Source organism: Eleginops maclovinus, chromosome 13 (assembly GCF_036324505.1).
Source record: "Eleginops maclovinus isolate JMC-PN-2008 ecotype Puerto Natales chromosome 13, JC_Emac_rtc_rv5, whole genome shotgun sequence".
Classification (NCBI taxonomy): domain Eukaryota; kingdom Metazoa; phylum Chordata; class Actinopteri; order Perciformes; family Eleginopidae; genus Eleginops; species Eleginops maclovinus.
The window spans coordinates 11689609-11714173 of record NC_086361.1 but is presented as its reverse complement, the minus strand read 5'-3'; the positions used below and the strand labels follow the sequence as shown (position 1 = coordinate 11714173).

Genomic DNA, 24565 nt, shown 5'->3' with positions numbered 1-24565 from the left:
AAGTATACATCTAGATACATTTAACATGATACACAAAAAAATAGGCATCTGAGTGGAAATAAGTTGCCTACAGGTATATAGTTTTGCTAATCATTCATTTATCAAATTATTTATATTTCATGGTTTATGTTTTACAGGTGTATTTTATTTTTGCAATCAGGCTGCTCAATTTGTTTACACAATGATTTGTTTCTTATATTGTCTGAATAAACAGTATGGCTAAATATGACGTTATTTTTTCCCTATTTTGTTTTAGAGGCTGTTACACTACAGGTATTTCTGTTATTTTGTCCACCCCATTAATATCAATGAGAGTAGACTAAAGATCCAAGATTCTTTATAAACATATAACAATTGCATAAACTTAAACACACATTTAAGATCTGTGCTCACTTGGTTCATTATTGTTGATCTGACCCACCCACAAAGAAATACATTCATCATCTCAGAAATCCCAATTTTTTTTTATTTGTGAAAAACAAACAGCTTTTTGTGCTTTTACCACCATGAAATCTTAGTGTGACATTTAATAACAATGCAATTTAAAATGAGTGCGCACCAATATAGCATAAGTGCAGTTGGCACATGGAATGTAAGAGCCTATAAAAAATAAACTATAAGATAAACAAAATAAAGTCTTTGTAGTAAATTGCAATACTTTTCATATAATATTGAAAACCAAAATTATAATATTGCAATAAAAGACTAATCTGATAACTTTTAGGAATCTTTTGAAATGTAATCATGTAAGAATATTTTCGAAAATATAAAACAACTAAAAGGGAACTCTGAATGACTCAGATCTGATTCAGATCCACTCCAAAATAAAAATCCAACCAGTAGTTTTTCGGTTATCTTGTTATCAAACATACAAACAAACCAATATAATATAATCTCCTTTGCCACGGTAATAATAATGTTTTCAAACAGTAGAAACTTTTGCAATACAACTCTCTCTTTCTTGAAATACATATTCAGTGAAAATAAATGTTTATAAAAATACAGTGTCAAGTTGAGTGTGTATTTGCAATTTGCAGAAATGGCCAGAGCATCTTTACCAGGCTCATTGAGAAGTCTGAACAATATTTGACTGACGTTAAAACAGCAGTAAGCATCACAGCGCAGTAGTCATTTCACTTCTCCTTGGTGTCGCTGGTGTGGGTGCTGCCATGGTGCGGCTCAGCAAAGATCTGCAGCTTGCTGTTAAGCTGGACGCAGAGGTAGGCTAAATCCTGTTTGTCCAGAGAGTGTGCCAGGGCCAGGTAGGATGACAGAGTCCCCGCCAGCAGAAACCTATCCAGGGACAAAGCCGGCAGGAGCCACAGCACGACGCCCAGCTCCAGGCACACCGGGTGGCGGAGGTGAGACAGGAGGCGCTTGGCACCTGGTGACTCGTGGGACAGGGGGTCTCCTAAACCAAAACACTCATAATACACCTGGGAGAGAAGAGGTCAAGTAAGATCAAACCGCAGCACACAACATCTTTTTCTAGAATTTCATTATCACAGATCCAGACTGCCTGGGTGCTACACCCAGTTTGTTCCTATTGTAATATCATAAAGATATATAAATATAATGTTGATCCTCTTGATGTTTTGTCTGAGCCCGCTCATGTTTGTTTGGTATGAAATATTTGGGGTTAAAAGTTTAATTCTGTCAACAAATCACAACTTGAGATGTTGCCAGAGTTATGTTTTTGAAAGATTTCTCATTGCAAATGTCTTTGTCTACCTTGTGTATTTATTGTTCCGAATTAAATGGTACAGTACATCTTCCTCAACTTTAAACTTGTCTTTATGTAGGCTATGCATATGCTTCAGGTAACTGAAATTAAACATTAATACAAATAGAAACAGGTAAAAATTCAATACATATTAATATAAAATAGATTTAAAACTATAGAAAAATATGGAAAATACTATAAAACATAATATGTTGGAATTCAACTGAAAGTGGTACAACTATTTGCTGTAATATAAAGGCAAAATATCCCACAAAATATGATTTGATAAGTAATACTGATAGGTTACCTGCTTGATGCCTAACAGTTCAGGGTAATCAAAAATCACGAGGATGCTGCAGATGATTGCCCAGCAGAGGAAGTGCAGGCTGAAGCAGAGCAGAGGGAACCAAACACTCCAGGGTGCATGACGCACTGACCACAGACAGGGAGCGCCAGTCACAGGCTGCCAGTAACGCATCAAGGTCTAACACAGGGAAACATCATGTATTACAAAAAAAACAAAAACATGCTGAACTTTAACTGATGGTTAAAGATGCTATACTCCAAAATGCAGAAACATGTCCAAACTATATTTTTGTATGTGTTGCAATACCTGGAGTGCAAGTACAGTGCTGAAGCAGTATGCTGTCCTGTTCAGGGCCCCGAGCCCTGAATTGAGTGCCTTTTTCACGGGAGCCCAGGCCAGCACACTGTGCTGTGTGATGAAGAGTGCCAGCAGCCCCAGATCCACAGCGAGAGACCCGAGGACAGAGCTTTCCTGCAGGGCCACCGACCACGGTATGGAATCTTAGGTGCGGGAAAATGACATGAAGAGTAAGGTTATTTTAAATTATAATCACCATTTTTAATTGAGGTATGAATATTGTTGTGAATTAATACAATTAAGCAAAGCATTTGGTTTCCAACTTCACCATTCAAACTTTGGTCATATGTTTTTTTTAAACAGGAATTTAACATTACACAAAAAGATTTGCGCCCAACGTGGGGCTCGAACCCACGACCCTGAGATTAAGAGTCTCATGCTCTACCGACTGAGCTAGCCGGGCACTGACCCCTTGTGGTACATAGTTACAACTTCAACTCCAAATTATTCCGGCACTCATTGCTGCTAACATAGAGTTGCACTGGAGGTAGAATGAAGAAAAATAACTAAACTAAGATTTATGTTTTGCTAACGGTAAAAAATGTACTATTTCATGTTGTAAAATACCATCATTGATACAGTGTAGCAGCACTGACAGCCATATCATGTTAGACTTCATTAATGACCTCCACCTATAAAGTATGCTAACTTCGCCCCGTCGCCAGCAGCAGCGGTCTAACACAGAGCAGTTTACCTTGACAAAGTGTCGTCTCCCCAGTGATGTTGTGGTAAATGGCTCGGAATGATATAAACCGAATAAAGTCCGCACCGGAAATGAAAACAAATGCAAAGTTTAGCAGAGAAACGATGCCGAGAGCCCACCTACGCACCGTGCCTGACGCCATTTCAATCAGCGTTTATCTTCATTTACCAACTTCCACAATGGTTTCTTCCGGGAGGACAGTTTGTGGAAGTACCGAGTATGACCACATGGTGTCGCCGCTGGACCAGACTGAGAAGGTGCATACTGTTAAGGTATGTCATTGACTTATTCGGTTTGATTGTCCCTTTTAGGTCATCCTGCAATTAAGAACAAACGTTATATTGCATATTAATGATAGTGTTAATCATTGGTTTAGTTCAGTTTTTTAAAAATGTGATATTTATCCAAAAGGCTTTTTTTCATCTTTAGTTCCTGTCTAGGGTGTCTAACCAAAATACAGTAAAACATTTTTTAATCTGCTGTTTTCATACTGACTACTAAAACAAGAAACTAAGAGCAAACAAAAAACTCAGGACATTGTTTAAACTTGGAGTGACTTTATTGCATAGAGGAAATTGTTCAAAATGCTACACATTCATTAGCTTAAATGTTGTATTCTTAGTTTTACATTTACAAAACAAAAATGCAAGAAAAAAAACAAAACGATACAAGCATGTCAACCTTCACCAGCCTTCAAATTGGGTTTACTTCACCACTGTAACACTCTGGGTGGTAATTTCTGTCAAATGATACCACTCGAATAGACTCTGTAGACCCCTGAAACAATAGAAAAAGAAGGGGAAATTTGTTCAAGTTTTATGGTGATATCAGTGTTTTACCCTTTACACCTGTGGTGTCTCCTCTTAATTTAACAGTGCATTCATCTCACCTCAGTTGGCACTATCGGCTCTCTGCATGCAGCACATAGAGGAGCTTTGAGCCTGAAACCATAAAGAAGTCTCCTTAAAAGGCCACAGAAACTCAGAAGTGAAGGCGCTCTGGGTGTGAGTCATCTGTTGTCTGTCTGGCACGATTTGGTTTCATCTTTTGTCTGGAGTGTGAATGTAAGGCATGGCCCATTGTTGTTCTGTATAAGAAACTCACTTGTGGTAGTCGCTGACACAGTACACTCTGCTCTCTGCGTCCACAGTGAACTGCTGACCCTCCAGGCTCTGTCTGCAGACCACACAGCAAAAGCAGGACGGATGGTAGGACTTCCCACGAGCCTGCAAGACCTGACAATGCAAAACAAGCTCTTTACATAATGTGAGAGCTGATGGAAAGTTGTAAAGTGCCTTTTCTCAAATACTGTAGGCCCACTTATGTGCAATTTTAAGGCTCTTGTACTTTTCTTTTCTTTCTGATTCTTTCTGCTATTTTGTACTTTTACTCTACCACAATTCAAATGTCTACAATACATTTATGTAACTTATATTACTGATCTATTCAGAATATTACTGCAAGGCCATTCTGCATAATGAATAGTTTTTGTGTTAATATGTTTGGTTTTTTATTTTAGTAACATTTTGAATACAGGAATTTTGTATGTTACGCTGTGGCAGTTTCATTTAAGAGATCTGATAACTTTTTCCACCACCGACGAGATCATGCACTGCATATAGTATAAAACACTGTAAAGTAATACATACTCACCATGTCCATTAATAAACACCCACAGCTGTTACACACTCCTGAGGATGGATGAACGCCTGAGTACTACATTAGATAACAAAACAATTTCCTTGTTAAGTATCTGGTTGATTGCTAATATTTTTTTGTGAAAAATCTAAATCGATCTTGTTTGTGTAACATTTTAATCCATATAAATGGAAGCTATAAATAAGGGCGGTTCTTACCTTAAAATCTTCTTCGCAGTAAATTCTTCCTGAGACTGTATAAAATGGCTTTCCTGTGAGCTTTTCACCTAAATATGAAACAAGGGACAAGACACAACGTGAAATATTTTCATAATGCTATATTTGCATTATGAAACTCAAACTGAAATTCTAAATTGTGATTTCAGCCACAAACAAGTTTTTGATTAAAAAAAAAAAAATACACAAAGTTGCATTTTTTTAAATTTGACTTAATATTTAAAGCTATAAAGAAAACATGATATTTAATTTCCTGTTCACAAGGGATTTAAGTCATTTAAACCCAAACGTCACCCTCACATCAAGATGACTCACTGCAAACGCTGCAGGTGAAACAAGTGTCGTGGAATAAACATCCCATCGCACGACAGGCTCTCCCTTCACCGTATACCGCTTTACTGCAGCCTGTACAGCTTCCTGAACACACAACAAAGAAGAGACACAAAAAACAGGTTACTGTGAACCCTACCGAGGAGTATAGGCAACCCACAAGCACCTTTTTTTGTCTGGTTTGCACTTTAGGAACAAGGTCAAAATGTCTACAATATAGTCAACAAGTTGGGAATAGAGTTCTAATGTCAAAACTAGGTAGCAATTTTAGTATGAGTGCAACTCATAGGATCAAAATAAACCAAAGGGAGGAGAAAGAATCCTTTCAGCATTTTGAGAATAAAAGTGGAAATTTTAGTAGTAAGTCAACATTAAAAATCTGGTTGAACCAAAAATAAATATATCCAGAAAATATGTAGAATGTTAAATTCTTACCAAAGTAAAGACTGGGACCAAAACTTGGTTCCATCCTCTAGAGTATTTCTCCAGTTGTCTCTGCCTGCTGGAGGCTACGTTACAACTGTCTGGGGTCTAATTTTATGTGCGAGGCAGACAGCTGTAAGGGGAGCTGCTATCGGGGATCATGGGTGTTGCATTCAGTGCTTTTGCTCTCAAAGAGACTTCCTCACACCCTCTGACTCCTTCGTGGTGGCTGAGAGGGGGCCAACAGACGAGGCCAACGGGTATCTTTTCTCACATGTTAGAGCTCTGCAAGAGATACATAATCTTTATTTATAAATGATGTCATTGGATAATATTTATTGATGGAGTATTGTGTATATCACTTTCTGGTAAATGTGGAGCTATATTAAGTATTAAGTATATTAAGCTAATATTCCGCTGGCTAGTTTCCCTGCTAGGGTTCAAAATAGTTTTATGTATATCTATAATATTACATCATAATCTATTTGTAGATAATGTTTTGTGTTATTAATCCGAATGTTCAAAGTTATTGTCATATAATGTTGTGCAGTAATAGAATAAAGTAGCAAATACAAAATACTTAATGCATGTACCTAAACATTTTTATTTTCCACCACACACCCCAGATGTATTCATATCCTTTAAGTACGTTGAATGATTGTCAAAGCACTGCAATTAAAATATTCCTTATTTCATGTATTCAGTATCAAAAGGCCCTTTTCTTAACAATAACTTTTCCTGTGAGTGTTGCATTAATATATATTATATAGTTTAATTAATATAATTGATTCATTAAATGAAATGCAGCTTTGTTGTAACTGATGGAGTTGGAGCTTGGTTTAATGACTTTATACACGCAGGTAGTTTAGTCAGCAATCCCCCCATAAGAGGTCAAAGCAAAGTCAATGTAATGTGTAGATAGTAAAACGTTATGTTAACTAGGAATACAGGTTTAGATTACATCACATAGCATACATGCAACTCTAGACTAAAAGTATTCCATGCCTGGGCGGTCCAACATGTAGGTTTCCACATCATTATTATTTCAGTGTGCCAATGGGTGTGGGAATACCCCTGAGCAATGAGTCCCTATGTTTTAGTTTAGACTCAGCAATCTGTCTATCCATGAGACACATTTTGAACCGGAGCCCTGAAACCTCTTCAGCCTTTAGTCTATAAACTTTCAGACATTAAAACTTGATGCTGCTAATATATATCTTGTGTTACTGCCCTCATGTGGACTGTTCAGGCATTTTACATCCTATGACCTAAAACCAGGCCTGCCCAAATAACAGTTGAAAACAAATGCTATTATTTGAGCCAAGAGATAAAAACTAATTGTAACTAAATGATTTGGTTAGCTGCATTCAGTTATAATTTAATGACTCTTAACATTACTTTTCCCATGTTTTTTCCTCCCATGTATGTTCTGTTTTTCTACACATGCCAATAATTGAGAAAATAAAACACCTGGAAGTAGGAGGAAAAATGATTTAAGAAAAAAAAAATTTGACTCTGACTTTCAACAACTGACCAAGCATTTCACTATCTTGGAATATCATCAACAATAAACAAGTATTCATAACACCATTTGAAAAATTGTGCAACCTATTGAACATCTCCATACACGGCATCAACATTGTCAATTATATTATTTAATAAAGAAACTTTAGCCATGAAACTCCCCACAGCACATGTTTTGCTCTCCTGGGTTTGCTACAGTAACAGTGGAGGGGAAATGTGTGACAGCTGCTGATTCCTCACTGAGGCCTCTTGTTCAGGCCCACTGAAGCTGTTTAAGTTTACCACACCGCCCACTCTGCACTCTGTCAAACTAGTTTAACAAAAAGCTTGGAGTGGTTTGTGTTTGAGTGTAAACGTGTGTGATTGGGGGTGGGGAGGGGGGGATCCACATGTCCTTACAAAAAAACAGAAAGAATGAGTACTTTCTTTCTTTAGTATACCATTTTTACTCCATCTGTAAACTATGTTGAGTGATTTAAGGTTTTTGATTAAAGAAGAAAATGATCCTGTTGAAATTCAGCTTCAGGTGGAATAAGGAGTCAGAGGATCAGTTTCAGACATTTGACATTCAAATGTATTTAATGATAAATAGCTTAAGCTTATAAAACTGCATAACAAAGTGTGTTTGCAAGTGGTCTTGCCCTCAGGTAGCTATGTTTGTTTCTGTGCAGGAATGTCTGCGTCATGATAAGGCATGTGGAGGCACGAGGAAAGCCTCTGTGACATGGGAGTATTATTCACAATATAGACATACTATCTGACAACAATCATTCACACTAAATGACATTTTCGTTATTATTTCACTATGGGAAAAAAATGCAACTAACCAGACACAACCTGTCTTTTAAATGTAAACACATTGCTCATCCACACCTATGACGACATCTTTACTTAAGTCCTGCTGTTTATTCATATAATACTATTAGCGCGTATTACAGGAAGTAGTATTGATTTGGGGTTATTAAAGCATATCCTCTATTTTGAGCTCTAGTTTCCACACCCTTGCTCTGCCTCCACATTTTGGGGAAACACCGCACGATGCCAACTATCCCTGGCATGTTTGGCTCTTTATAAATAGGGCATCCATTGTGCCACATAGTGAACGGAGTCACATTAGGACCCAGAAGTGTTAACCGTTTTTATTTGCAGTGTCTTGGCTCAAGGGTACAACGGCAGGGCCAGATCCTCCTCACCCATCAAGTTTGGGCAGGTAACTGTAACGTGCCTGAGGTCCACGCCCTCCTACGCACAGGTAATGCAGAGCAGGAAGTGGCTGTCAACGACGTCTATGTCGCTGCTACATGAATGATAATGCAACCGTGTATTTGAGAGTGGAACAGCACCTTAAATATTACATTTTTCAAATTGTTCTTCCGTTTCCAACAACAGGCAAATCCTAATTTGTTTGTGAAAATGCGGCTTTGTGCGACCTGCGCGCTCCTGGGACTTTTGTTTTTGACGGTCTTCGACTCATCAGGTGGGATACACTTAGCAAGAAACATATGTGCTTTTGGTTTTTAGTGAAGCTTTGTTAACCTGTTTAACTGTAAACGCCATTGCTTTTATTTATTTTTAAAAGAAACGGTTAAAACAAACATTGTGTCTTGATTTCAAGTTTGTGCCAATTGGGTCAAACATACAAATGAGATGAGTGTATGCTGTCTATTGTGGGAGAAAGCACTCAGGCGAAACCTCAAGCAGAGAAGTAGTCATGGAAAGCTCTATGGATAAAAGGAGCCGTGTTAAAAGCTCTTGGTCAATACATTAAGAGATAATAGCAGACATTACGTTAGCGTTATATGATTTACTTGTTTTGCAGTGGAGATGAGAGCCTGCAGCACACACACAGTTTGTGTGTCACTTATGGACCTCCATTTTCAAAAGGTTTATGAGGCATTTATGGAACTTCCTGGGGGCATGAATTCATCATGACTTCATCAATGATTGACCTGCAATCTGCTGCTTAGCTATCAATCTGGCATGTGTTTATCATAGTTTTTGTTAGACCTAAACTCAGTGTTTTCCCCATCCCGCTAACTTAGTTCATATTATAGGGAAAATGTCATAAGCGGAATGGGGGATTTGTTCTCTTCTTTAGTTGTTGTGCAAATGATCATATGAACTTTACCTTTTTCCACTAAATATGACTATTTGAACCCTTGACCCAGCCAATGTTTACTGTCAGAAGAAACAGTGCTGCAGTGTTGCTCTGTGTAGCTTTCAAGTCCTTGCAAGTTCAAATGGTAAATTCTTTGTTTCTTTTTATGTGTGAGCTAACTGCACGTTAGCTTTAAAAAACAGTAAGAGATTGCCAGTGAAACTACAGCTGCAGTATAGCTTTACATCTGCTGGTGTATCACATTTGAGAAAAAACTAATGGTGTCATCTGAGTTTGTAAAAGCTAATTTTCCTAAAGGGAGAAGTTTGCATTTGCCACCATTTTTAATAGTCAAATATCACAAAAATAGCAGTTACTTTTTATAAATGGGCCACCTTGAGTTTCTTTCCTTACCCAGCGTTTGGGTGACTCACATTAATGTGAAGTCAATACATTTGCTTTGGTCTGGCACTAAACATCATGGGGATAGGTGTGCCTGATACCAGTCTGTTTGCTCAAGTGTTTGTGTACAGTTTTGTCCTTTTATAGCCTAAATACTGATTAGTTGTATTGATCTTAACTTGTTTGCAGAAAAGCTTCTCAAAATGATGTCCACTCAGCTGATTCTTGTTTGATAGCAGATAGAAGCTATTTCTTTATTTATTTGTATTAATCTTATTTTTAATTGGTCGTTGTGTTGGCAACATATCAAGGAGTAATAGACATCAGGATATAACTGTCTGTCAAACAGTCCAAAGCCAAAATATATCCAGTTTCTTAAAACAAAAACCAACAACACTCTTTTTCACGAACCTTAAACCTTTTATTTGATCGAAAATTGTACACATTTATTAATTAAATTCAGGACATTCCCTCCAACTGTTGTTGAGATATCTCAATCCGGACCAAAGCAGTCAACACACTGACAGACACTTCCATACCAAAAACCATGCCGCTAGCTTAACTAGTTAAAATTACTTTAATGACTTAATGATTCACTGGTTGTCAAAATAGTTTCACAGTTATTTTGTTAATCCACTAACTGTACATAATTATATATTTTTCATATTTTATTATATTATTATAAATTAAACAGCTCATATGATTTTTGTATTTTATGAGATTGAATGTCAATGAATATGTTTGTGCAAAATTTAAAGACTCAAGTCCAAATTAAGTATTCTGTTTTAGCACACTTTCAATCATCTGATGTGCAATTTTAAATAGGACAGGACTCATTTTGTATTACTTATATGTTATAATTATTTACCTAACCCAATCACAGATCACATCTTTAGATTACGATGACAGTAAATCATATTTTCATAGAGTTTGCATGAACCTCTCTGCTCTGTTCCCTCAGAATGCTTACAGACAGCAGTCCTACCTGACAAAGGCTCGACAGTGACGGTTGCCACCAAACTGTCGCTGGATCAATGTGCTGTGTGTACAGTGAGCGGGGTGAATGACACACTGACGTCCTGCCACTCCTCTCTGTCTCTGGTACCTGAGGAGGAGGTCAAACTGCTGTTCAACTGCTCCCAGCCCATCGAACAGGCTTACACTGTGACAATTGCTAGGACCATTGGTAAGTTTTCTACTAAAAAGGACAACGTATAGTTTTACTCTGAACATTTGAATAAATATTTAATGTGAAACCCCTGATGAAGAGTTGTGTAGGGGTGTCAGTTATCAGGTGGAATAATTTAGCTTTTAAAGGGTCAATCCTCTCAACAGCAACCTTGAGTTAAGGACCTGAAAACCCACATTAGCATCCTCCCACCCTAACATCATGGTGACTTTTGATAAATCTTATTTTTGGGGGATAATACAATTCCTATGTCTTAAATCTGTTTAATACACATCAAAATATAATTAATTAACATGCACTTGGCACTAGATATGACATTTATAAAGCTAGAAAGACAATTTATTTAAGAACAAGTTCTTTTTACACCCAGACAGTCAATAAATCAAATGCTACGACAACAAAAGAAAAGGAGTAAAAAGAGAGAATGGGATCTTCAGTTTGGATACTTTCAAAGTCTAATTTACTCTTGCCGAATTCTCAAACGTTGCCTACCCCAACTTTAAACCAATCTGTGCCTCATTTTCCTGCCTTTAATTATATTCCAGAGTGCACCAAGGACACCTGCTCCCCTCCAACAGTAGAAACTCAACCCTCCATCCTCACAGAGTTCAGCAGGACCTTCACCTGGGAGCTAAAGGCTCCTGAGAAGACAGTTGTGGGTCTGGACATCCTTGGAGAGGGATTGATTGAGGCGGCACACCCATGCTCTAATGGAATTCAGTATTCGGTGACCACGTCCAAAACAAACATCAAGGGCCGGACTGAGTATTGTCGAGGTGGTTCTGTGACTCATTTTGACCTTCTCAATGCCGCGCTTGTGTCTCTGCAAGTTGAACCAAAGGCTCAGGTCGACTCTGTTGTGTTCCAGGCCTCCGCTGGACCGCTGAGTAAGAACAAATGTCTTAATACAGAGTCTGTAGTAACATTGATTTAGAGCTGCAATGCTTAATTTCCTTAACTTACAGCTTAAAATCAAATGTCTTTAGTTTAATGTTAATGAGGCTACATTATTATATAGCCTTTAATAAGTATAATTTATAGTATTTTTCATTGAAATGCACATTACACAGATAACAAATAGCATACTGCTATATGTCAGGTAGCATAATTGGATATTTCCCTCTCCGTCTGAGTTGTGTGAACATTTTCTAAAACTTTAAAACAAATTTCTCCATCTTCTCGTTTATAAATAAAGCAAAGTCATACCCACATTTTCAAGGATTCTCAGTTTAGTTTAATCCAGAGTTTAATCATTTTTCCCATGGAACTTGTTTTTGGTAGTAATGCTACAGCTGGTGATACTACAATATATCTTTGTTGCTTTAATTATACACTACATTTTATGGCGACACATTGACTAGAATATAAAAATAAAAAAAACATTTTTGGAAACAGATACTTATTTGCTGTAGTGGAGAAGAATAATGCTACTCTCTACTTAGCACTACTGGCCACTGCCAGCTGGTTGAACTAGCTTAGCTCTAAAGACGGTAACCAAGGGGAAGCAATTTATATCTAGTTTGTTTAATCTGCACAAAACAAATAAATAGGATTAAACAATTGTGATAATAAGAGAGCTATAGAGAAGTGTTGGTAGGCTCATGTAATTACCTCTGGACTGATCCATGCTAGCGGTTTGCCCCTGTGTTTTAGACTTTTGTGTTAAGCTAATGAATCTGGCAAATACTTTTTTGTAAAACAGTGGTTTCAATCGCCTCATCTTACTTTTGCCAATGAAGTGAATAAGCCTATTTCTCTAAAGGTTGAACTTTTCCATTTGTGCAACATACATTTAAAATTAATAATGTATTAGTAATCTGTAACCTGGTGTAACCTGTTCTCTTTATCACTCTTCTTGTCACCCCTTTAGAGGGCCGTACAATGGTGATAACTTTGGATTCAAGCACGACAGTGGTGCTCAGCCGTGACGTGGAACCAGAATGTGAAGTGTGCTCTGTTGAAGGCTCCACTCCTGACTGTAACCCCACAAAGAAGACCCTGACAAACCTGGAAAATCTCTCGCTGGAGTTCAGCTGCCTGAAACCTCAGGATGTGTACAGCGTGAAGATGAAGAAAATAATAAGTGAGAAAGATTGGGGCTATATGCCAAGATTTGCTCTGAATTTGGGATATGTCTTTCTAAACTTTACATTTCAAAAAGGTGTTCTTCATCCCAAAAAATTACACACTAAATTATGTATATTTTTAAAATGACCTTGACATTTCTAAATACAGAAGAAAAAAACAAGAATATATAAAAATATTTACGTATTTAGGTCACAATCACTGACTACTTATTTAGTTAAATTATTCATTTAATCATTTATTTTGTATATATTTGAGCATTTAATCAAAAAGCATTATTCATTATTTATACTGTATGTATATTTGGAATAAGCGTGTTTCTTTAACCTGCAAGCTAGACTCTGTGCTCTGTATTTAAAAAAAATAGAAATGCCTGTTTAACTATATTAAATTAATAATGTATTATTTCTATTCATCAGAGTGCACCCAGAGCTCCTGCACTCCTGCTGCAGGAGAAGTTGAACCTGACCCCTTCAAGGATTTTAAACGATCCTTAACATGGGACATTACTGTACCAGGGAGGACTGTTTTAACTCTGGACTTCCCTGGTGGATTGAAGGTGATATCTGTAGCAGAAAATTGTGAAGATGGCCACCAGTACTCAGTGAGCACGACTAAAAGTGACGGAGTGACCAACACTAAGAGCTACTGTAAGAGCGGGGCCGTCACTAGCCTGGATCTGCTCGGAGCAACGACTGTGACTGTTGAAGTTCCTAAAGATGGTGAACTGGGCCCATTCAATGTCAAAGCAGCACCAAGAGGCAAGTATTCCCTCACTTTGTTGACATGATGAAGAACGATATGTTGTTAACAGACATTTAAATACAAATATCAAAGACAGGTATTTAAAAACGAATGCTCATTATTTTAAAATAACACAAATATTTGAACCTCTTTTTTTGGGGACAGTTTGATAACTAAAGCTTAAGTGTATTGAATTTCCTAATATTTGTTCTGGGGTTTATTTATTTGTGAACCTTCTCTTAGATACCAAAACAAAATTAAGTGTTAATGTGAGCAGAGTTTTGTAATGATTTTGTCAGTGGAAATACAGGCAAAGAACAATTGTACTGTATCTATGTAACATTTTTCTCCAAACTGTTTAAGAAATAAGGAGGACAAAATACGAGGAAAGAGAACACAAAACGGTTACATGCATGTAAATATGTATGTAAAAAAATGTATGCGCTCTCAATAACAATTACAAAATAAAGCATAAAAATACAAACAACCACCACCCAAACCCTGTATTGGGCTTGGTTAAAAAAACACTTTGATGGTAGTTTGTAAAATAAATGAGGATCTAATCTGTAGTTTAGTATAGAGAACATTTACAAGAAAATTCATCCGGAGGGGGACAGGATTGAGTGAACCCCATTTCATGGGACATTTTCTTTGATCTTTGGCTATAATTCTGTTTTTCTTTAGGTGGCAGAATGATGTCCTGTTGTGCCCGATCCTGACACCATCATTACCATCAGCAGGGTGACCAAAGAGCCAGACTGCAGTGTGTGCGTGAACAAGGAGCCCAAACAGATATGCAAACCAAGCCATCTTGAACTCAGAGATCATGTCAACTCCACAGTAGAGTTCACCTGCCCTCAACCTCAGGATGTATTCACTGTGGAGATCAACAGAGAAATTGGTATGAATGTAAAAATGTTTTTATACTTTTCGATGTATATTTCCGAGCAGCGATGAAGAAAAAAAACAAAGGTTATCCGGGAAACATGCAGGTCAAAGTATGAAGAGCCGTCATACCATCACGTTCACTTTCGATGTAGAGAACTGTGACCTTAATTCCTGTTCGGTTTCTTCAAATTTCTCCTCAACATCCAACTTAAGTTCCTTGTTTATTTAGGTTGATTTAGGTTGGCTTTTGGAACTTTGACATTAAAAATCCATTCCATTTTAAACTTTGTTTCGCTCTTTCCGAGAAACTTTCACATCACATACTATATTATTTTGGATTCGATTATTTTTAGTGTCTCCTTCACTCAATGATTAGTTTCTTGTTTTCACTTATTAAGAATACCGTTTTTTGAGTCCTGGTCAGCACAATACTCACTCCTTTATATTCCCTTTTCTACAAATCCAGACTGCACAGAAGCCTCCTGTTCTGGAAACATCGTTCAGGCTGAGTCTTCTCTGTTCCCCGACTTTAACCGGACCTTTACCTGGGATCTGAAAGTTGTCTCGACTCGGGCCTTCCAACTGGACTTCCCCGAACCTGGAATGCGACAGATTCCCAATGGGGAGACTTGCCCAGATGGGCACACATACTCTCTTGTCATATATCTGCGCACAGGGCCAGCAACCATCGGTACCTTCTGCAAAGGAGGAACTGTGACGACCGTCCTGGCTCGCTATAAGGGTCGCATGTTTCTGCAGGTGCCTGGAGACACGAAGCTAGATCCCATTGACTTCAAACTCAATGTTGGACCTAAGACCAGCAGTAAGTTAGAAGATTTCTTGGTTGGATGTGGGACCAAATGTTTGGTCCATCCCACCCCCACATGGAAGACTTCACTACATATCAATCATCATCCATCATGTAACAAGACATTCAGTCTGCCAGCAAGTTGGCATCAAGAAAGACAAAACTTAAAAGTAGTTTAAGAAATGTAGATATCTCTTTTTAATTTCGATCACAAAAAATAAGAAACTAGATATATTAAATGTTTTTGTGTTTTTAGTTCATTGCAGCAGTTGTCGTTCCTTATTATGACTACAGGGGCAGCACACAATGAGCACAGTCAGGGGAACATGGAGAAATAATATTATTAAGAAGAATACAAATATATCTTTATTTTCAAATCCCTCATCAAAGAGTCTGGTGGAAGTCATTCCTTACAGCCTGCCATTTATAATTGGAGTAACTTACTTACCTAAGTTAAAAACAAAGCTAGGAGGAATTAATGTACATTAAAAAGAAAGTAAACTGGCAAAAGTTTTGTATTGACAAAAACTGTATTAAAATAGAACATCTTTATTTGACTAAGATAGAAATCTGAAATATCAAGCCTTTTTTTCCGTCATATAAAACTTAATAGAGAAGAAATGACTAGTAAGGACATTTCACACAGAAGCTGACAAATGTATCCCTAAAGGAATATTGCACTACGGTCATTTATGCTGTTGCAGGTAGTGAAACGGAAGACCCCTGTTTAGATGTAAACATACCAGCACTTTCAGCTGCTCATGACATGTTCGATTATTGTCATTTCACTGCAATCGTCCATTAAATTGAACAAATGGAATGTTGTTCTTATTTACCTAAAGCCTTTTTTGTTACACTAATCTCTCCTTGTTTCTCTGCAGTGATGGCCATAGTGAAGATCAACCTTCCACGAGGTGTGTCAGAGACAGACTTCATCACAGCTAACTACCCCCAGGACTTCCCTGATGACGAGCAGATGCAATGGGACTTCACGGTGCCCGGCATGCACAACTACACGATGCATTTTAACGATCACAAAGCTCCAGAGTGCCTCAGCAATGAAGTGGAGGTGATGTACCAGAAAGAGGGCAATCAGGTGACCAAGGTGAGTCTGACGGATCCTCAGCCGCAGCACCAGCAGGGCAACTTCAACATGGTGCTGAAGAACTGCAAAACCAACCAGACGCTGGAGGGACTCAGCCTGAGCTACAGAGTGTCTGTGATGAGGAGTGGACATCCAGGTAGGCTGTTTAAACATCCTACCCTCTGAGAGTTATTCGATGCATGCACTCATGTTACTCAGAGAAACGTGATGAGAAGTGTGCTTGTGTATTACAAAAAGGCAAAGAAGAAGAAAAAGGAGATGAACCTTTATCAAACGACACAGTGTACAGTATATATATTATTATGTATAGTAGTTATGATTTCCTTGAGACCATTATTAGTCAAATGTAGCTGCAGCCTGAGAAACAGGTTAATGTTTTCATGCAGATGGTGAAAATGTATGAATATAAATATATGTAGAAGACATATAGAACACATACATGTACCTTCAAGTGATTAAACTAAATAATATATTCTTCTATAACAATAAATAATAAACACAATTCATACTTTTATATCATATGTACTTTAACTTTTGATACCTAGAGTACATGTTTCTGATACTACTGCCATACCTTTACTTCATTAACTTTTTAATTTAGGAGTTTATAATGTAGTTGAGAATTTTAAACGATGGTATTTCTACTTATACTTATGTGACATATGAGTACTTCTTTCTCTTCTGAATTGCATATGAATACTTCATGTAATATGTTCAGAAAATTGACAAAATAATATAAAATCTATATTTTCACAATTAAAAGACCTTCTTTTAATTTTGTCTTTCTGTCTCAGTTCTGTGTGTGGTGGATCCAACCAAACACAAAGGAGTGTCCCTGCAGATTGAGAAAGTGGGTTCTGATCACTACTGTGAGATGAGCATTAACTCTAAGGTAGAAAAGAAGATAACCGTGGCTGCAGGCACTAAAGCCAGCCTCTCCTTCCTGGACTGTCCAAATGACGATGTGCACCTTATTGCCAGTACAGTTATTGGTAAGATGGTTTTATTTGACATGTGTATGCTTTTTAGTTCATCTTGTAACTGTAGAAACCTGTTTTAAGTTATTGTCTATTACAGTTTCCTTGTTAAAGCAATATTGAAGTAAAAGTCTATTTATTTAAACAGCGCTAAGGCTAGAGCTTTAAGAACATTAGCATAGCTTAGCATGAAAACTGGAGACAGGCAGAAACTTAATATTCTTATGTCTTTCTGTTTCAATAACAGTGTGCCAGAATGTGACTTCCTGCCCTACGACTCTCCTCACTGTGCCCAAACTGGACTCCTGTCTACCCATGCCCCTCCAAAGCTTCACCTGGCACCTCGCAGCCACTCAGGACAGCACCGTGGAGCTGAAGTCGCCCACAGGAAGTCTCCGACAGTCACTGCCCGGCCAGGAGTGTAATAAGTCTGTCTCCCTGCAAATATCAGAGGGCGATGGGTTTTCTGTTGGACATTTCTGCTCTCAAGGAATGATCCAGAAAGTCCAGGTGCAAGGCAACGTTTCCGTCACAGCCACGAGCCGGGACTTCAGAAGACCAGCGGGCATTATCTCAATGTCAGCTACAGTCAGGACATCCCAGGTACAACATGAATACACTTTTAATATTTATGTATATGTGGATGAATCTGCAGGGTTTCTTTCGGCCTATTGGCTAAGGTTTTTTTCTTCTTTACAACTACATAATAACAATAATCTTTCAGTATTTACGTACATACTGTACCTATAGCCTAAGGTGGCATCTTTTGATTGAAGCTCTTGTACGACCAACGATCCAAAACCAGTGATATGTCATTTTTATATAGAAAATAAAACCAGTGAAACTAAAACATATATGAAAATAGTGAAAGAAATGACAGAATAGAAATAAAATGTGTTGCGAAATGTGCAAGTAATTAAAAATAAAATAAAAATAGTGAAGGAAGATGTCTATGTAAATACAATGGAATATGACATACAAGACCAGAATGTGAAATATTGGACAGTGAAATGAAATATGAAAATGTGATAAATGAATAGCTAGATGAAAATGTTTTATGGGCACAGAGCTCAGGTGTTTAATAGTCTTATGGCCTTAGGGATGAATCTGTCCTATATGTTGTGATTCTCTAGTGTTATTAATAAAGCACATTCCTTTTACTTCAGAGTTCCACACAGGGGCACTATTGCACCACAGATCCTGGTGGATACAGTACTGACACTCAGCGTTTCTGCCATCTGTTGTTTTTTTAGAGAGCATCATTTACAGAGTCAGTCCAAAGGATTTGTCTCCGACCCTGCTTGCCACCCCAAACTGGTCTCAGGGTATGAAGCCTATGTCCACTGTAGCCTGGATCGTGACGGTACCTAGCCAGTACGAGGCACATGTGCATTTTGTCAACATCAGCCAGCCCAAGTGCAAAGACAGGCACACTTCCATCAAGGTGAGGATGCTGGGGGCGGAGGAGGAGATGATGAGCCGCAGGGAGGACGAGCAGGCGGAGGACAAGCTGACCGTGCCACAAAGTTTCTATCTCAACATGTCCAACTGTGTACCGGAGGAGGGGCACTTTGGTGCATTGACCAAAATTGTTCTGCAGAAGAAATCTAGTAAGGAAGCAGGACACATTTAGGCCTTTTACAAAAGAATATTCCCTAAAATAAAGGATTTAATTTGACTTTATCTTATTTTTTTTTACAGATCTCTTGGCCATCGTCCTCGGGATAGTAGGAGCTGTTTTGCTGTTGCTCGTAGTGCTGGCTGTTTATTGCTTCATCACAAAGTGAGTACACCTGTATCTTTGTTATCTTCTGGACCCCTGTTTTTTCAAACCATTCAAACATAAAAGCCAAACATAAATGTAGCAAACCTATTGTTTTACTCTTATATTGCAAAATGAATAGTAAAAGCTTTTTATCAGTATTCTAATAACTTTGGAAATGAATACTGTTGTTCATGCAGTTAACTTTAGCATAGAAAAGTTAAATCACATTTGTTTTGCAGATAAACCCACAACTGGGTATATTTTTTTAAGAATAATATGATGTGTTGATTAAATCCCTGTTTCTGATTGAATATGTTTTGTGTATTTTATCTTTAGCAAATAAATGTTTACTTCCTAATTGGCTGAGTCAGTTCAAAATAGATTAATTAAACATTTATTAAGACCCCTCAAAGAAGATTTTAACTGTAAATGTTAATTATTGACTCATTTTTGAAAACATTTGACTACATTTATTTACAATTTCATACTTGATTGTATTCCTTGGTTTGCATTGATCATTTTTGTCTATATTCTGTAAAGTAAGTCTGTTATCACCAATGTTTCTTGACTCTTTTTCATTGTTTATGGTCTGCGTTTATCTTTTCAAACAGGAAAAAGAAACAGGACAAAATGAACATGGAGTCGTCCATCTACATGGGCAAAGGGAACATCTTCCGCCCGGGTGACAGGCACTTCACCAAAACCCGGTCTGATAACGAATCCCACGTCTACGACTCCATAGATGAGACGATGGTGTACGGCCACCTGCTGGGCGACGTCAGCTACGCGGACAGCATGCAGGACCACTACAATGGGGGGCCGGTGGACACCTACAAGACATTCACCGGTCCCACTGATGCACAGCTGCCTGTGATTAAAGAGCCGGACCACGAGCCTGAGATGGATCAGTTCAATACGTTCCTGGACCCATCTCAGTCCTTCCTCCCGGCCCGTCCACGCACTCCCATTAACCGGCAGGACAGCATCGGCTTCGAGGATCGCAGGATGGTGGACAATGAATTGTACACATTCAAGAGCACAGGAGATATAAACATGATCCGGCTCTCTGGTGTCGACATGGATTCACAGCCCCCCATTATAACAGAGGACTCCTTGTAGTGCGTCAGGACTGTAGCTGCATGCCGGACCGCTGTTACTGAGTCCTCCTTAGATTGCAGAGTATCTCTAGCCTGTACTGATGTGAACTCTGTGCCTCTATCACTCTCATGGAATCTGAGATCGATGAGCGTCTGAATGTAATGAATATCTCCTCAAGAGTCGAAGCCTCTTCTTTTAAGAAATCTGAACAAGAAAATCACTTCCATTTTCAAATCTGCCCAGTGAATATTACCTTATATAAAAGTACCTCTAAAGCTCTTACTGATTTAAATGGATTAAACAAATAAGATATAACGTTATAATCAGTGAGCTTTAGAGGTGTTGGTAGGTGGAAGAACCTCTGTCATAGATAATAGGGGTCAAAATGTCACTTCTCATCCAACTTTCAGTAAGATAGAAAAAATGAGGAACTATTCATTTTTAATGTTTGATTTGTTAAGTTTTATTAAATTCCTGCCTTTGTGGCATGGATTCAGGAGCAGGGACAGTGACAAATGCACCTCTGGTCTTTGTTTTAATAGTGTTTTTATATTGTTTACTTGACTTCTAAAGAGATTTTCTGTACCTGTAAATATAATGTAACTTCTTTTTTCAATAAATTCTAGAAAAATGGTCTGGGGTGGAAACTGTTTACTTCTTAAGGTAATGGCTGCCATCACACTTTCCCTTTTCAAGCTGAGACTGTCAGCTTTTGCATTCTGGGTGTGGAAAACCATTTAAACCACAGGAACTCTGGCCAACAAAAACAGTGAAGTGTAGGAGGGAGTGTGTCTTACTGGAAACAACAAATGAGGAAGCCAGGATAACATAGTTGCACCATATTTCTTGCAGCTGCAGTTGTTCAATTTAACAAATCCCGCATTTCTTGTCTTTCATTTGGAGTTTTTGACTTTGGAAACCGTCTTTTATATTTTAGTTTGAAGATACACTGTCATGCTGGGAGTTAAATGAGAGGATTGATAAACTCCTTGTTTATTTTTTTTTTAAAGAAATGACAGTAGATTAATGGATTTGATTTGTTTATTGATGGTATTTTTCAAGTTACATCTGGCTACAAGAATGCAAACTAAAATAATCCCTCAAAGAAATGCGGTTAAAGATTTTTAAATGTTAATGCAATATGACTTTTAATGACTTCATGTGAATCATGTCGTTGAAATACAATAATGGGAAATGGTTTAAAGCAGAGGTTCTCAACCAGGGATAATAATAAAAAAGCAATACAAAATTCAAACTAGTTTCCACATTTGTGAACGGTGCCAGCACCTATACAGCTTATATTGCAGAGTACTGTCATTTTCAATTATGAACATCAAAGAGATATGTTATGAAATGATAAAACATAATCTTGTTTTTCTTAAGAGGAGGAGTTTTAAATTCTTCCAAATGATTTAGTCCTTTGGAGGAGATTATGTCCCAAAATATCTTGCTTACTATTTCTTCCTGGTTTTATGGAAACCACAAGGAATGCTGCAAATTATACATCACCAGACCTTTTTCAAAAACAACAACCCTGTACTGTATGTCTTATGCACCTGAATGCAACTTCTAAATAAGAATGGCTGTCCTGGCCTAAAGACATTTAAAGTGCCACTTACACTACCATTGTGTCGATTAATCCACAGATCGGTAAAACTGAATGGCTCAACTTAAAGAATAACGCAAAAACACCCACCTCGATCTTGTTTTTACAAGAATGTGATGATAAGTTTCTTTACATTTATTAATTCAGCATATAAAATGATGAACTGACAAACAAAATATAGGTTGACTGTGAGTAGATCAAGATAGGGTAGTCCTATAAATCACAATCTGTTACTAATGCAAAACCAGCTGAGAACCAATGGTTTGAACCCCTTTAGAAATAGCAGGCAGAGTGTCATTGCAGCAAGAGTAGGTCTACTGAAAGTAGCTATAACTATGTGCAGCTTAAGGTGAGATACATGCAATCAAACAATGTTGAACTGGCAGACAGAGGGCTTCTCCTCACGACAGTTCTCGTCAAACCACTTCCCACGGGATGTCCCAGACAGAACGGCACAGTTGTGGGACTGTCCGCCGTCTGGCTGAGGGGACCGATGGTTGGACGTGTCCCAGTTTTTGTATGTGATGCTGGAGCCGGTCTGGTCCACCCAGCGGCCCTCGGTTACCATGTCGTTGAGGCCAAGCCAGACCTGCTCCTCTGGGCCGATAATCTGGTGGATGTAGTCTGTGAGCTTGTCGTTGTCATCGCTGGAAGTGGGCATACCGAGGACCCCGCCCAGGGCGTTGCAGTCTTCACTGGCTGTGTGGTAGCTCTTTCTCACTTTGTCAGCCAAGAAACACTTGTTGTGGATCTTCACCCCTTTCAAACAGACTGAGGAAAAAAACAAATGGAAGCAGACAGTTATAATCAGTGTGTGTGTGTATGTGTATGTATATATAATAATGTATCTAAACATATTTTTAGTTTTATATATATTGTATATTTTTTATTTAATACATCGGGACTGTGAGAAACAGCATTTCGATCTTTCCGTTGACTTAAATATAGCCAAACTGTGATTCAGGATAACCATTTTTTTTCAGTCGTACACTATACAGATATCCTTTCATAAGAAGATTAATAAAAGTCCTAGTCCTGTGATATGATTACAATATCTTCAAATGAAGAGCAACATATGAAAGTGTAGTTTATTTCTGTACTTTAGATATTTGGACGGCAGGAACAACTGGATGCAATTCTGTGTCGTGAACAGAGATGTATTATACTTTCCAGATCCAAAGGCTACACATGTATCCCATCTGAATTTATTTTTAGGAGAAGCATACCCTACTGTTAACTCCTTCAGATCATATTCAGTGCACTGAACAATAAAGCTCATGTCATGAACAATATATCAATAAATCTGCACACCAAGCTCTTGAAATAATAGTGATCATAAAGAAGTCTCAGCTACAGAATTGCATGTCTTCAGTTGTAAGGAGTTTACTGGTGAAAGGACTTAAGCATGACAAACCCAAAGTCTAACTCTTTTAATCTGAACCATAATGTTGGGCCCCTGTCACCTGGCCCCAAGCTTCCCAAAGTAAAATCATTAAACATAATTTAGGAAAATGCAATGCAAGCACAAATCAAGTAAAGTTATGGAATTTTGAAAAAAAAAAAAAAAAAGGTGACAATCTTCAGTAAAGAAAAAGCTGTTACCTGTCTGCAGGGCTTGGTGTTCCTTCAGTAAGTTGAGCTCTTGGACAATGTCATTGATCTGTTTCTGCAGATCTTCAATGACAGAATCCTTTGCTGTGTCTGATAACACTAAAAACACAAGATCACTCATGTCAGGAGTTTGTTTTTAAATTATTCCTTGTTTCCAGGACATTTGAGCACATGGTTATACATGGAACATGCAATGTATTAATATTAAGTGATCTTAAACACTTCATATAGTTTTTCATTCTGGCAGATTGTGTACTATTTGGGTTTCTGTCTAGATTCAGATTCAGTGTACTTCATTGTCCATAGAAATTACATATAAAGGAAATACCTTTTTTTACTGGCTTCTTCCTTGTTGAACTCTGCTGCAAGGAGCAGTTCACCAGCAGTAGTACTCCCAGCACCAAACACACTCCTTTGGACTCCATGATGGGACCTGTTAAATGACGCTGCTCCAAAGTGGATGCTTAGAATTTATCCACCTCCTCTCTCTCCTCTTTCTCACACCCTCCCTCTCTTCTCTCCAAACAGGGAAAATTACTGAAGACCATAACAGCCATTTGCAGCAATAACAAACTGACCTCAGGAGCCTTAAAGGATGGCGTGCATACGTCTCATTCGGCTCCAGATGCTTCAAAAAGAAAGCCAATACAAACCAGAACCGTGCCTGGAAAGCAGGTGGAGGCTGGCAGGCATTGGAAAGACACTGTGCAGCTTTCATCCAGCTTTCATCAAAGTATATATAAAAGAAGTAAACAAATCCTGACTCATGTGTTGCATAAACGCTTAAACCTGGTTAGTGTATTGCTTGGCTTTAAAGAGTAGTTTAAACCTGAAATAAAAAGGATGGAATACAGCTCTTTTGGCCAAAAGGTGTTTTGGAAGTGTTAAGGTATGGCCTCATTTGGAACAATCCTATTTCCTGGTTTATTTGGCAGCAGTGAGGCACTG

At 38.0% G+C, this 24565-nt stretch overlaps 4 protein-coding genes and 1 non-coding gene across 7 annotated transcripts; 1 reads left to right on the top strand and 4 right to left on the bottom strand.

Annotated features, from left to right (window-relative positions):
* Positions 1-445: 445 nt before the first annotated feature.
* Positions 446-3295, bottom strand: nrm (nurim). Its single transcript, XM_063900042.1, has 4 exons — positions 3082-3295; positions 2337-2530; positions 2031-2207; positions 446-1436 (listed from the first exon to the last, which is right to left on the bottom strand). Exons 1-4 carry the CDS (start codon positions 3230-3232, stop codon positions 1134-1136), a joined length of 825 nt encoding a protein of 274 aa, XP_063756112.1. The 5' UTR covers positions 3233-3295; the 3' UTR covers positions 446-1133.
* trnak-cuu (transfer RNA lysine (anticodon CUU)) lies at positions 2718-2790 on the bottom strand. The gene has a single exon. It is a non-coding gene; the product is annotated as a tRNA-Lys (tRNA).
* An 8-nt stretch (positions 3296-3303) lies between the features above and the next one.
* LOC134875461 (LIM domain-containing protein 1-like) lies at positions 3304-10767 on the bottom strand. 3 transcript variants are annotated; one of them, XM_063900046.1, is made up of 9 exons: positions 10727-10767; positions 5730-6002; positions 5280-5381; positions 4947-5014; positions 4744-4806; positions 4195-4325; positions 3980-4031; positions 3804-3867; positions 3304-3407 (listed from the first exon to the last, which is right to left on the bottom strand). In XM_063900046.1, the coding sequence occupies exons 2-9, from the start codon at positions 5761-5763 to the stop codon at positions 3403-3405; spliced, it is 519 nt and encodes a 172-aa protein (XP_063756116.1). In that variant the 5' UTR covers positions 5764-6002; positions 10727-10767; the 3' UTR covers positions 3304-3402. The 3 variants fall into 3 exon arrangements, with proteins under 3 accessions (XP_063756116.1, XP_063756115.1, XP_063756117.1); XM_063900045.1 differs by lacking the exon at positions 3304-3407 and having other exon boundaries at positions 3418-3867; XM_063900047.1 differs by lacking the exons at positions 3304-3407; positions 5730-6002 and having other exon boundaries at positions 3418-3867; positions 10727-10756.
* cdcp1b (CUB domain containing protein 1b) lies at positions 8516-21033 on the top strand. The gene is made up of 13 exons (XM_063899746.1): positions 8516-8718; positions 10703-10927; positions 11476-11817; positions 12801-13013; positions 13435-13776; positions 14463-14660; positions 15114-15470; positions 16337-16696; positions 17355-17552; positions 17785-18140; positions 18793-19147; positions 19239-19320; positions 19914-21033. The coding sequence occupies exons 1-13, from the start codon at positions 8655-8657 to the stop codon at positions 20419-20421; spliced, it is 3600 nt and encodes a 1199-aa protein (XP_063755816.1). The 5' UTR covers positions 8516-8654; the 3' UTR covers positions 20422-21033.
* Positions 21034-21427: 394 nt separating this feature from the next.
* Positions 21428-24107, bottom strand: LOC134875460 (tetranectin-like). Its single transcript, XM_063900044.1, has 3 exons — positions 23946-24107; positions 23609-23716; positions 21428-22777 (listed from the first exon to the last, which is right to left on the bottom strand). The coding sequence occupies exons 1-3, from the start codon at positions 24040-24042 to the stop codon at positions 22371-22373; spliced, it is 612 nt and encodes a 203-aa protein (XP_063756114.1). The 5' UTR covers positions 24043-24107; the 3' UTR covers positions 21428-22370.
* Between the last annotated feature and the right edge of the window lie 458 nt (positions 24108-24565).

Excerpts from the sequence above, each read along its gene's own strand:
- cdcp1b (XM_063899746.1), top strand. The coding sequence starts at position 8,655 with ATGCGGCTTTGTGCGACCTGCGCGCTCCTGGGACTTTTGTTTTTGACG. Across the intron at positions 8,719-10,702 it reads GACGGTCTTCGACTCATCAG|AATGCTTACAGACAGCAGTC; the intron begins GTGGGATACACT and ends CTGTTCCCTCAG. Across the intron at positions 16,697-17,354 it reads GATGAGGAGTGGACATCCAG|TTCTGTGTGTGGTGGATCCA; the intron begins GTAGGCTGTTTA and ends TTTCTGTCTCAG.
- LOC134875461 (XM_063900045.1), bottom strand. The coding sequence starts at position 5,763 with ATGGAACCAAGTTTTGGTCCCAGTCTTTACTTTG. Across the intron at positions 4,807-4,946 it reads ACTGCGAAGAAGATTTTAAG|TACTCAGGCGTTCATCCATC; the intron begins GTAAGAACCGCC and ends TATCTAATGTAG. Across the intron at positions 4,326-4,743 it reads GGTGTTTATTAATGGACATG|GTCTTGCAGGCTCGTGGGAA; the intron begins GTGAGTATGTAT and ends TTGCATTGTCAG.
- LOC134875460 (XM_063900044.1), bottom strand. The coding sequence starts at position 24,042 with ATGGAGTCCAAAGGAGTGTGTTTGGTGCTGGGAGTACTACTGCTGGTG. Across the intron at positions 23,717-23,945 it reads GAAGAAGCCAGTAAAAAAAG|TGTTATCAGACACAGCAAAG; the intron begins GTATTTCCTTTA and ends TTGTGTTTTTAG. Across the intron at positions 22,778-23,608 it reads ACACCAAGCCCTGCAGACAG|TCTGTTTGAAAGGGGTGAAG; the intron begins GTAACAGCTTTT and ends TTTTTTCCTCAG.
- nrm (XM_063900042.1), bottom strand. The coding sequence starts at position 3,232 with ATGGCGTCAGGCACGGTGCGTAGGTGGGCTCTCGGCATCGTTTCTCTG. Across the intron at positions 2,531-3,081 it reads GGAGACGACACTTTGTCAAG|ATTCCATACCGTGGTCGGTG; the intron begins GTAAACTGCTCT and ends CCCGCACCTAAG. Across the intron at positions 1,437-2,030 it reads AACTGTTAGGCATCAAGCAG|GTGTATTATGAGTGTTTTGG; the intron begins GTAACCTATCAG and ends CTTCTCTCCCAG.